General features: G+C 39.2%; 1 protein-coding gene across 5 annotated transcripts in view; it reads left to right on the top strand.

Annotated features, from left to right (window-relative positions):
* Positions 1-12,621, top strand: part of SMAP1 (small ArfGAP 1) — a 656,078-nt gene that overhangs the window by 626,298 nt on the left and 17,159 nt on the right. For all 5 annotated transcript variants that reach the window (XM_029595644.1, XM_029595646.1, XM_029595645.1 and 2 more), the window contains one exon: positions 2,771-2,898. In XM_029595644.1, coding sequence (XP_029451504.1) covers positions 2,771-2,898 — 128 coding nt within the window. The remainder of the gene's footprint in view (positions 1-2,770; positions 2,899-12,621) is intronic.

The following is a 12,621-nucleotide window of genomic DNA, read 5'->3' as shown; positions in this document are numbered from 1 at the left end:
CCTGCCTTATGATGTCATTTGGGGCAAAATATTTAGCCGACCCCACTGCAGAGACAGTTCACTCCTGAAGGGGTGACGCTAAGAGAGCCTCTTTGGGGGTTCTCTCAGGAGCAACCGTGGGCTGGAAGTTAGTATTATTTAAAGGTGGGATGAGAATGTTAGGATATGTTTGAATGAGCTAATCTAATGTTAAATGGATATATTGTTAGCTAGTTTATGGCTTTGCCTTCCTGGTAAGAGTAGGTTTGGTTTAAGTTGTTTCTGAGTTGATGTATTTTTGTTATATCAACTGTTTTGTATAAATGTATTTTACTAACATTTTAGATTAATGATGTATTGATATATGTTTATTATCATTGTACTAACTTTTCGTAAAGTGTTTTGGGTTTTACTGTGGTACAAGGAAGGTGGTCTACAAATGTAAATTAACATAAATAGCTGAGAGATCATATCTTCATTATTTTATTTTTTTGCCTCGTTCTTATTTCAGGTCATTTTAAGGAATCATTTATCTGGGCCACTGAATACCTCCCAATTTTATGCTGTCAGAAGAGAGTTACTGCTTGATCCTTTTTGTTCAGTATTGATGCGGTGCTTCCTGAATGTTACTGGCTATCAGTTCTCTTCTCCTCTAACAGTGTTTCAGGTGTTTAATGAAATTGCCCCCTCCAGCCATCCTTTTGTTATAGCTTATAACAGAAAGGGCTGGAAGATATGGATTTCCAAGGCCATTTTATCATGGAAGACTAAAACCCTCTTAGAGAGTTCTGATATTTGGATATCTGCAAGCATTTCCTTCATGGACAATATGTAAAACACTGGTCTAAATAAAAACAGCATTCATTTGTATTTATTTTAAAGCACCTAGGTTCTGCTGATCCTAATTACTTAACACGCAGTGGATTACAATTATAAATATTTAAAATAAAATTTTGAACAAATACAAAAATACAGCATATTCATTGCTACACCCTAATAGTAGGGACACAGTCACTCTCCTCCTTTGAACATACATTTTTTTTAGGTTGCCAAGCAATTGACTTGATTGATATAGGTTGCAGCTTTATTTGGGCTGGGTGAGAGGAAGAGTGTAATCCACCAGTGGATAGGAATCGAGGACGCCTGTTTGTTTATGCAAACATTCTTGACCTTTAGTGCTCTCATCTATAACTAAGTCACTTTCTCACCAACGTATTTCATTAGGCAGATAATTTCTGATGGTTATTTGATAAATGTTTTTAAGAACCAACTGTTGGCATTTTAAAATACTGTTATGAACACATATATGCAAAGCTGTATGCTATGCTCTAGGAATGTTATATAGGAAATACGTTTGGTATAATGTATGTGGACATTGCTAAAAAAAAAATTTAGGGTACCGTTTACTTGGGAAAAGTGGTCCAAGTAAACAGTAATTACCCACCTCAAATACAACTGAGAGCATGTGTAAGTTTCAAAGTCACAGGCAAAAAAGAAGGTGTTTCTGTGGGTGTTTAGGTCAGAAGAGAGAAACGGCGCCTGCACAAATCCATGGACAGTTTTAGTGTATGTGTTAAAAATGCCTGCATAGTTTGAAACTCTGCAGGCTATTTGAAAAGTGCCACCTTTATGTGGTACTATATATAAAATGCTGGTTTTATGAATTACACAAGATGGAATTTGGAGACATTTATGAATGAGATTGAATCTAGCTAAAGGGGAAACAGCAGCAGGATATAGTTAATAGTATATTCTAATTTGAATACATTCAATGACTTGGGTAAAAGAAGGCTCAGTGCTTGGGCATAAACCATTTTAACATTTTAATCTATGATCTAAAGAAAGGAGTAAGCAAAACTACTGTTCTTTTTGTAAATGATACCAAATGGTATCACATTTGCAGTTTTACTTCAGGATTCACTTCTTTGACAGACAGATTTGAATGCACTAGACAAAGCAATAAAGATGTGGCAAATGAGGTTCAGTTTGGACTAGTGTAGGGTAATACTTACAAGAATGACATAAATTAGCAGGTGCAAGTACATTATCTAGGTCGTTATTATTGACAGCAGATTTTATAAAGCCAAATTGCAGAAACCAAATTGGGCGTGTTCCAGGAATAGGAGTTGAAAAGGGGGTAAGATGATGTCCTCCCAATGTATAAGAATGCTGCTGAACTTAACATTGAGCATTGGGTTCAGTTTGGGGCACTTACCCTCAAAAGATATCCAAGTGTTGGAAAAGGCCAAAGCGATCTACTAAGTTACTACAAATGTTGAAAGAACACCCTAAGGGAAAATGGATGTTATACCTTCAAAGGTGGCAAGCTTTCTTTATGCAAAGACTGCTGAAGTTATGAAACATTTTGCTAGTGGAAACAGTAATCACGACAGTACTGAATAACTTCAAAGCACAACTGAAGGACAATGATCAGAATATGATATAATTTGCTATATGGAAAACGTGCAGATATAGGAACTTTTGCCGATTGTCACATTTGAGGTAGAGAGATTGTTTTCTTGGTGCATCTGAATTGGCTATACAGTGCAAGTTTTTCTTTCCTTTGAATTGTTCCATAGAGATGGGCATAAAGCAATGCCCTGTTTATTTGATGGACCCGCTGATCTTGTTTTAGCATTACCAGCTGTATAACTGTACTCACGAATTATTTTGTAAATCTTGATTTAAAATCTCTCAGCATTAGTTTAATGATCTCCAAATGTTTTTCTTTGTAAATTCTGGATATTTTAAAGATTCATCTTTGTTAACTCGTCTCCTATTTTCTTTTAAGATGGTCCAGCTGAAGCACCAGTTACTAATGGATCTACCACCAGTATAGCAGCCTTAAATGATGACTTAGACATATTTGGTCCCATGATCTCAAATCCTTTGCCAACATCTACTGCACAAGTAAGCCAGGTAAGACTTGTAAGAGAAAAGTAATATCTTCCTTATACATTTTGTCATTTTCTTTTGAGCATCAAATAAAGTTTAACAATATTTTTCTCTATTCAGAGGGCTTGTTCACTAGAACAGCAGCCAAATAGTGAGTTTTCTTAAATATCTGCTATCATGAAAGGGGTTGTTTGCCTGTTATTTTTGGACTTTTGAAACATTCTAAAACATTTTTGAAAAGGCCTGAAAAAAAAAGATATTTGGAACATGCCAGACATATATAGGGAAATACACACTGGCTGGATCAAGTCTACCAACCAGAAGTGGTCCTTCAGAGCCCACTGAGGGTACTCCATGAGCCATCAGGGCATCCTTGACTCCTCCATTTCTACTTCCTGGTATCTGGATGGCAGGGTGCCAAAACCCTGGCAGTGTCCCCAGGACTATGGGCTTTTAACCAGGGTTCACCTGTAACACTGGCAGACTTTTTACAGGCTCCAGGGGCTTACCCAAAATGTTCTTACCCACCGGTCCCAAACACATTGAGTCTGTACTCTTCGCTTCCAGGTACTTAGCAAGGTTTTATTATGAGTAAGTGCCTAGAGTAATGAGTGATAATCAGAACCACTGAGCATTATCAGATAGTCACTGAGTGGGTAATTGCAATTATCAGATAAAGAGAACAAACACAATAATTAATACAGTTATATATGAAGCAAAGCATACATTCCTTACAGTGTTGATTAGGACCCCAGGAATTGATCAGCTTTGCAACCTCCAGAAGTCTTTTGCTTGAAGAGATCTGATTTCTGACAGTTCTGACCATTTTTATATAGTTCTGCATGATAACCATCCCCCTCCCTCAGCCTAATCAAAACTTTCAAGTTTTATAAAGTCAGTGACTTCGTCCCCATTCCTGTAAATAGTAGCAAAGGAACCTCATGACTGCAGAATCAGGGGTTAGTGAGATTTTATTATTTCTATAAATATTAGCAAAGAAGACTATCATTTCTATAAGTATTAGCAAGTAGATCTTATAACTTGTATCTACATTGTCAGGCTCAATGACCTTTCTACTGAGGCTTGTTCTGAAGGACTGATCACGCTCAGTGACCTTTCTACTATCCCTGCAAACAATAATAAGCAGATCTTATGATTTTAAGGTCAGTGTTCAGTCCTGCTGGGGCACACAAGTGTCACTAATCCTATTTGAGCTGATTGATCAGGTTCAGATCAATTCCAACTACTGGACCAGGAGCAACTGCCTCTTGAAGTCCAGACTGATCTGCAAAAAAAAAAAAAAAAAAAATAGAGAGATAGACACTCATTAATGGACTGAGTCCAACAGATACAAAGCAAAGTATTGGTCTAGTGAAGACATATTTGTTCAGGCAGCACATGTTGAACTCCTCCACAAAGCATCCATACTCTACCTTCTCAATTAGATAATAAACAAAATGTGCCAGACTTACTAGAATAGCCAGGGAGAACTACCAGGATAGTCCTCCTTATCCCAGTTGCAGTCCCAGAGAAGCAAATAGAGGAGGTTTGGCAGGTAATAGCTGGAGGTGCTGGCTGTAAAGGTCTGGACTGGACTGTGCTGTGGCTATCTCTAATACAGAGTCAAGTAGTGAATATGTATGTGTGTTTCCTACATGTTTTGTACTGTCTCCACCACATTTGTGCTGCCCAGGCACAGCTACAGACATCCTGTTCTCCATGGGGATGATAAATAGCAGGCTTTAGGCGAAGGGATCCGTCACCATTTGAGAATGTGCTGATGGATGAAGATTTAATTTGGAAGCGCTTAGCCATCATATATAGGACCATTCGGACAGTGGGGGAAGTTCCACTACCTTTAATGGACAAGTTGAAGAGCGATATAGGCTTAGAGCTAGACTGGATACAATGGCAATTGATCTGGAAAAGGGCATAAAAAATGTATATTTGCAGCAGGAGAGTAGAACTGATATACAAATTGTTACATGGAGTTATCGATATCCACTCTTCTATACTAGATTCTCACTTGCATCTTGTAGACTGTGCTGGAGGGAATGTGGCCAGGAAGGCACATTTATACATATATGGTGGTCATGTATATATGTGCAAACTTTCTGGAAAGAGATACAGGCTGAAGTTTAAAAAAAATTCTAACCAAACCAATAATAGATGCTTCCCTGTGTCTTCTAGGGATCACACACCAAAGGACCCTTACCAGGAATGGTTGTAAATTGATAACTCAACTGATACGTGCTGCTCATTTTACTGTTGCTTCACTGTGAAAATCTATTCCCCTGATAACACACTGGCGCTCGCAAACACAAGACATAGTGAACTTGGAAAAGCTTACCTCTCTGCTGAACTATAAACTCACTACTTATGAAAGTATTTGGGGTCCCTATTGGGCAGCCCGGTAGGCATCTTCAAATCGATGTGCCCCTTGGCATGGAGGTTATCATGTGCTTATTCCTTGCCTATCGCTGTAGGGATATTGTTGCTGTCTGTTAAGTTACTTTCTCCAATACTGGTAATAAGAGCCCAGGCCTGTGGATGTGTGTAATGTTTTAGAAGACTTTGTTTATCCCATGCCTTGGTGTAGTCTTGGGATGGAAGATAGAAATGTGTACGATGGAAGTTGTGCCCATGATGGTATATCTTTCTCTATGAATATTTTTTGTATTGTAAGTTGGTTGATTAAACAGTTTAAAAAAAAATAGCAGCCTTTAGAAGAAACGGCAAGAAGAATGAGTGGTAGTCGACACTCTTTGGCTTCCATGTGTGTCCATCTTTATGTAAATGGTATAGTTGCTTCCATGAGTTACTGATATGTAGCCCTTTTCAAAGCAGTGGCAGCAGAAGATGTGCCGGACATCTTAGCCTAGAAGGCACTTTGTAGCATGGATGTGTTGTAGGTGATGGCAGAGTGCTTGCTTGAATGGGTTGTATAAAGGCAGTACAGGTATGTATTCCTTGTATGTAATAGATGAGGCTTCAGTAGCCAGTGTTCCTAGCTTTGCTAATATAGCCTGTCCTTCTGGGTTCACCTTCTCAGCTTCGGGGAGTCTGGGATAACTCACCCAAAATGAAGAAATCAGTCTCAGCTGGGTTGTGGACTAGGGGCAGATAAACTGCAGGGCTAGACTGAGCCAAGGACACACTCCCAAACACCTCCACAAATTCACTGTCCACTACAGATGGTGTGCTCCTGCGAAAGATAATTTATTTAAACAAACTGTTCAATCAGTCCAAAAATTGTAGAGATTACACTTCCATAAAAATCAGTTGTTTCAATCTCAATCCTTTTGCAAGAGTTCAGAACAACTTCAAATCTCAGTTCTATATACAAATCTCTCTTCAGCCTAGGCCCATCTTCCTTAGAATTCACAAGAGTTTAAATCCAATTTGTTACTCATGCTTTTTAGGATGGCTGCAAGGCAACTCACTCCCTCTTCTGTAGATGGAATGCAGCTCCCCAGCCCTGCTCAGAGACTCCAGTCAGCCACAGGATCCTTTTTGATCCTGAAGGCCCTCCTTACAATTCCCTTAATTCAGTCTGAAAAGTATCAGATTAACTTCTTTAGATATCTCTCCACATTTCTCAGGCTTCTGAGACACCTTTGGGGTATCTCTGTCCAACTTCTCCTCCTTCCCCCTGTAACCCCAGGAAGGGGTCACAGCTGCCTCCTGCTGGCTTGGTGGCTCTTATGTTCTAAGCAGGGTTATATACCCTTTCCAAAACCCAGCCCCTAGGGTGTAGAAGTGGATTGAAAGAGTGTGAGGTCATGACAGCAATGCAGGAGTTGAGAAACAGCGTGGTGTGTGTGTGTGTAAGGGGAAAGTTGTGTGGCTGGTATTCTGTCAGAGAGTTACGATGCACTCCCTCTGACCACTGAATGACGCTAAACTTCTGGAACCTTTCCCCTTTCATAATACCCTTGCCAGTTTCCCTTAGGAGAAAACACCAATCTCTCAAATATTAGGCACTCTTCACCTTCTCTGTGGCACACAGGGGCCACACTAGCCTGTGTAGAAGTGGATTGAAAGAGTGTGAGGTCATGACAGCAATGCAGGAGTTGAGAACAGCGTCATGTGTGTGTGTGTGTTGTGTGTGTGTGTGTGTGTAAAAAGGTTGCTGGGTGTGTAGGAGAAAGCCTAGTTTACTCTTGGGAAACTAATCTTATAAAATCATCATGTCTGTGTGGCTCTTCTTTCTCTCTACTCTCCCCACACACCCAATAACCTTTGAATCATTCATCCAATTTCATTAAAATTTATGTCACAGATAGTAGAGTACCCAGTGACACCTGACTTAGTTTTGAAGTGCCTCTGATCCCCCTACTTCTCCTCCCTATACACATATACTTGGTTTTATTTTTACCTAATTCCTATAGGGCAGGGATGTCCAACTCCTGATTCTCAGTCTGGTTATCAAGATATCCCTTATGTGTATGAATGTAATATATTTGCTTGCAGTGCCTCCCATTTATGCAAATGAATTATATGCATATTAATTATGGATATCCTGAAAACCAGACTAATTTGTAGCCCTCAAGGACTGGTGTTGGATACCTTTGCTATAGGGGAACTGGCTAGTTCAGGGATGTCAGAGCACATTATGATATCATTGAGCTTCTCTATCTTTGATTAGTACATTGCGTCCTTGATTATATAGTTTGAAATACAGCAACATGCCACACAAGTTAATTTTCTCTAAAGAAGATAAAGAGAAGTTAAAATCTCAGGGAAGTCAGAGCACATTGTGATGTCATTGAGCTACCCTGCCATTAATTGACATTAAGTATTGTGAAAACCACTGTGTCATTGTTTAGTAGTCATAACTGACACCTGTCTGTATTTGATTATTCTTTTTTATATTTTTTTTATTTATTAAACTTTTAATACAATATTTCACAAATCCACTTGAAAAAGAAAACATTTTATGACATTAAGACTCAAATAAAGCAAAATCAGAGGAAAAAAAAAAAGAAATTAGCAATGTCATATAAAATCCTGGTCCTCAAACATATAGGATACAGACACAACTCCAGGAAAAAATATTAATAAGCAAGAAACTCTAACAAAGGAGGAGAATTTACATCATAATAAAGACATCATTCTTAACCAATAAGAATTCAAACAGCACTAGGAGGCAAGACCCCTTAGCAGGATGCAATTTATCACTAAGCAAAGGGAGGTTGAGGAGGAATGGTATAGACTGAGTGATAGGAAGATTCAACCCCCAAAGGGAATGGGCATGTTTTGGGTGGTATAAAGGATGGCTTTTTGAGTCATAAAGAGCAGTAACTGAAGACTGGAGTTGCAGCCTGGAGTCAGACAGGTTTTGAGTTTAGTAATTGGAGAGGCTTTGTTTAATCCACTGAAGGTAATAGTTCTCTCTGGTAAGAGTAACAGGACATTTGGAAGGATTAGAACTCTTGACCTGGGATAGTCTGAAGCCAGAGAGAAATAGAAAAAGGAGACGTGGTTTCCTGTTTTTCATTGGGGTCTGGAGGAAAAAGTGACCTTAGTGGGAACCTGAGAAGAGAAAGTGAGTAACCACATAGGAGATTTGTGAATTATCTAAGAGACTGCTTTTTTATTTTTGTTTGGGTTTTTTTTTTAACTCCAGACTTTTGCTGATTTTTTTTAGCCTTTTTCTATACTTTGGTACATGGACTTTAAATTTATGTTTTCTTGCATTAGAACACCATTTTTATGGACTGGTTTTGTTTGGTGATTCCTTGAGCCTTACAGCACTGATCTGTACCTTTTTCTAGACACTACATTGGGCTGGCTAGTGCTCAGCAGGTCTCTGAAGGTGAACACCCACCGCCAGTGAAGGGGGGGGAGAGGAGGTTTAAATAATTATATGCACATTTCTGTACCAAATGAGGTCAGTAGACATCATGCAATATTCACATATTATCTTGTTAATTTTGTGTTTGTTTACATTTACACTTATATACCACCCTTTTTACATGCTACTCTTGTATTCCACCAGTTCCTTGTGCATTGCAACTTGCTAAGGCATTGATGGTTGGTTTTGTGACTACTATAATAAGTGGGATGTTTGTCTGCGTATATGTGTTTGCGTAGGTTTTCTGTTTGATTCCTGTTGAACCAGTGTGAATTCAGGGTTTCAGAGATTGTCTGGGTCCCCTATGGGTTGCTCTTTTGTCTTTTCGTTGAAAAGTAAAGGGCAACCGTAGAGGGAGAGAGCTGTTGTAAGAAGGCTTCGTGCTTGGTTGTCTTATTCTATAAATGCACTGACAGGGTAGGAGTACAGCTTTCGAAAGCTCAGCACAAATGTATTTTGTTGGTCCATTAGAACAGCATCCTCTGCTGCTTATTTGCTGAACTTTTATTTCATAATAAAAAATGTAAGAAATATTTCTGGGTTGTGAGATTGGACAGTTTCTCTGAATATAAGCGTTCTAGAAAGAAGTTGTAGTAGTAGTAGAAGCCTTTTTCCATTTATACAACTTTGCGCAGATGCAAGGGTAAATTGAGCTATACAAAAAATTGCTGCTTCTTAAGGCTTTGGAAAGAACTTGTTTTGGATATTTGACTATCTCAGCATATAATATAGTGTGTCTGATCTGATAGTGTAGTGTAGACTTCTTCAGATCTGTTTGAGCCGCTCGAATAGTCTTGTTACTAATATGGGAATTAAGCCAAAAGCTGCTAAAGCGGTTTCAGTTTTCCACCCACTTTACTTCCGTATGCTTAAGAAAGTATTGAAGTGAAGGAAACACTTTCATATACAATTTCTGTCTCTTTGGAGCCAAGAAATGTGTTATATAAGAAGGTTTATTACAGTAGAATTTGGTTGGTATAACAGTCTATAGGTTCTTCATTTTGTTATCACATGCCTTGTTATAAAGCAGCTTTTAATTAGTATTTTAAAAAAAGACAGCTATAGCCCTTAATTATCCAAAAAATTATCCAAAAACAGTGCATCTACTGATTCAGCTTTATCCATATGTTTATTAACTCCTCAAAAAAAAAATGAAATAGATTTATGAGCCAAGACTTCCCTTTGGTAAACCCATGCTGTGTTCCATTAAACCATGTCTTTCTATATGCTCTGTAATTTTGATCTTTAGAATAGTTTCCATTATTTTTCCCGGCACTGATCTATAGTTTCCCGGATCACCCCTGGAGCCCTTTTTAGATATTGGGGTTATATTGGCCACCCTCTAGTCTTCAGGTACAATGGATGATTTTAATGATAGGTTACAAATTTTAACTAATAGATCTGAAATTTCATTTTTTAGTTCCTTCAGAACCCTGGGGTGTATACCTTCTGGTCCAGGTGATTTTCTACTCTTTAGGTTGTCAATCTGGCCTACTATATATTCCAGGTTCACAGTGATTTGGTTCATTTCATTAGACTCATCATCCTTGAAAACCATCTCCGGAACCGGTATCTACCCACCATCATCATTAGTAAACACAGAAGCAAAGAATAAATTTAGTCTTTCTGCAATGGCCTTATCTTCTCTAAGAGCCCCTTTAACCCCTCGGTTATCTACCGGTCCAACACTCCCTCACTGGTTTCTTGCTTCGGATATATTTTTTTAAGTTTTTATTATGAGTTTTTGTCTCTGTGGCCAACTTCATTTCAAATTCTCTCTTAGCCTGCCTTATCAATGTTTTACACTTAACTTGAGAATGCTTATGCTGTTTCCTATTTTCTTCAGATGGATCCTTCTTCAAATTTTTGAAGGATTTTTTTCCCCTAAAATAGCCTTTCACCTCACCTTTTAACCATGCTGGTAATCGTTATGCCTTCCTTCCACCTTTCTTAATGCGTGGAATACATCTGGATTGCACTTCTAAGATTGTATTTTTAAACAATGTCCATGCCTGCTATACACTTTTAACCTTTGCAGCTGCACCTCCAATTCCCCTCTTTACAAAGATCTTGCTGAAACTCAGAAGAGACTAGGGAACTATGAATCTCATAGTGCCCTTTTGGCTGATGGATTTGGTTTCCATTCCTAAGGGAGATGGTCCTTCAGAGATCCAGGCAGCCTGGCAAAATCCCTATCATTCTATATTGGAGACTGTTGTGCCATCCCAATATCAGGTCCCTGGTCTTTACAGTCTGGCTATTGAGAGGGTAGCTCCACAACCCTGGAGTCTTTCTAGGGATATCTCTCCTATTCTTCTGGCCTTTTATTGAACCACTCCACAAGGAAGTCCTACGGGTCAAAGTAGAGGAGATTTACTTTTTTGGTGCGAGGGAAAGGCCCTAGTTCATTTCTCCTGCTCCACATAAAAACTGCTTGATTACCTTCTACATTTTTCAGAGTCAAGACCAATTCAGTTGGAGTTCATGTTAGTGCAACTGGTTTTTACTGCAACTATCTCTGTACAGCCTTTAGTTGTCCAATTCATGCAGGGCTTGCTTCAGTTGAAGCTTCCCATCAAGCCTCCCATGCTGTCATGGGACCTCAGCATGGTGTTGACAGAGTTGTTGAGAGCTCCCTTTTATTTTATAGACTTGTGAGCTGAAGTACCTGACCATGAAAAGTTGCATTTTTTGTGGTAGTCAATTTTGCCTGCAGAGTGAGTAAATTCCTGTGCCCACCTTATCCACCTTACACCAAGTTTTTCATGATAGGGTGGTTCTGTGCATGCATCCTTAGTTCCAGTCTAAGGCAGTGTCAGTCTTCTACCTTTTCTAGTCAATTGCTCTTCTGACATTTTTTTCCTGGTCCACAAAGGTGAGCAAATGCTATACCGTTTGGACTATAAAAGAGCCTTGGCCTTCTATTTGGAATGGACTGAAGTCCACCCAGCTGTTTATTTCTTTTAAAACTAACAAACCTGTGATTTCTATTACTAAGCACACTTCTTTGAGTGGGATAACAGATTGCATCTCCTTCTATTATACCCAAGCAGGCCTGAATCTGGTGGGCTATGTCCAGGTTCATAGTGTCAGAGCCATGGTGCATTGGTAGCCCACCTAAAATCAGTCTCCATGGAAGAGATCCGCAAGGCTGTAGCATGGAGTTATCTCCACACATTCACATCATATGAATCCTTGGACAGAGACTCCTAATGCAGCAGTAGATTTGATCAGTCTGTCCTGGGAGGTGTATTTGAGATTATACAACCCAACGCCAGCCCTCCTAGAACCTCTTATTTTGATTCCAGACTGTCCCTATAAAAAGACAGAAAATACAAAAAAGGTCTTGTTAACAATGAAAATAGTTTTTGACCTTTGGCACTGTTTTGGGGTTTCCCCTTTTCCCCTCACATTTATTTATTTATATAATTTATTTATTTATATAATTTATATACCGGAGGTTCCTGTATAATATACATATCACCCTGGTTATGTAAGGTCATGTAAGGTCATGTAAGGGCTGCCATCCTGTGTCCTCGGAGAAACCAAAATTGCTCACCTGTAATAAGTATTCTCCAAGGACAGCAGGATGTCTGTCCCTCACAAAGCCCACTTGCCTCCCCTTGGAGTTGGTTCCTCCAAATTTAAGCTAAATTATAGATTTAAAGTGTCCCCACCCCTCCATAGCAAGCTGCACATGGCCCAGTAAGGCATGCTTACAGTTTCTGGAAACTTTGGTATCCAATTTCTGTGCCTGGCTCCATCTGATGATCACCCCATGTGGGAGGACTGGCATCCTGCTATCCTTGGAAAATACCTATTACCTGTAACTCTGCTTTCCTTCCCCCTCCTGAAGGCAGTTCTGCTTCCCTTTGCCTAAAAGCTTTCTC

The sequence above is a fragment of the Rhinatrema bivittatum genome, chromosome 3, assembly GCF_901001135.1.
Source record: "Rhinatrema bivittatum chromosome 3, aRhiBiv1.1, whole genome shotgun sequence".
Classification (NCBI taxonomy): Eukaryota; Metazoa; Chordata; class Amphibia; order Gymnophiona; family Rhinatrematidae; genus Rhinatrema; species Rhinatrema bivittatum.
This window is presented reverse-complemented; position numbering and strand designations above follow the sequence as displayed.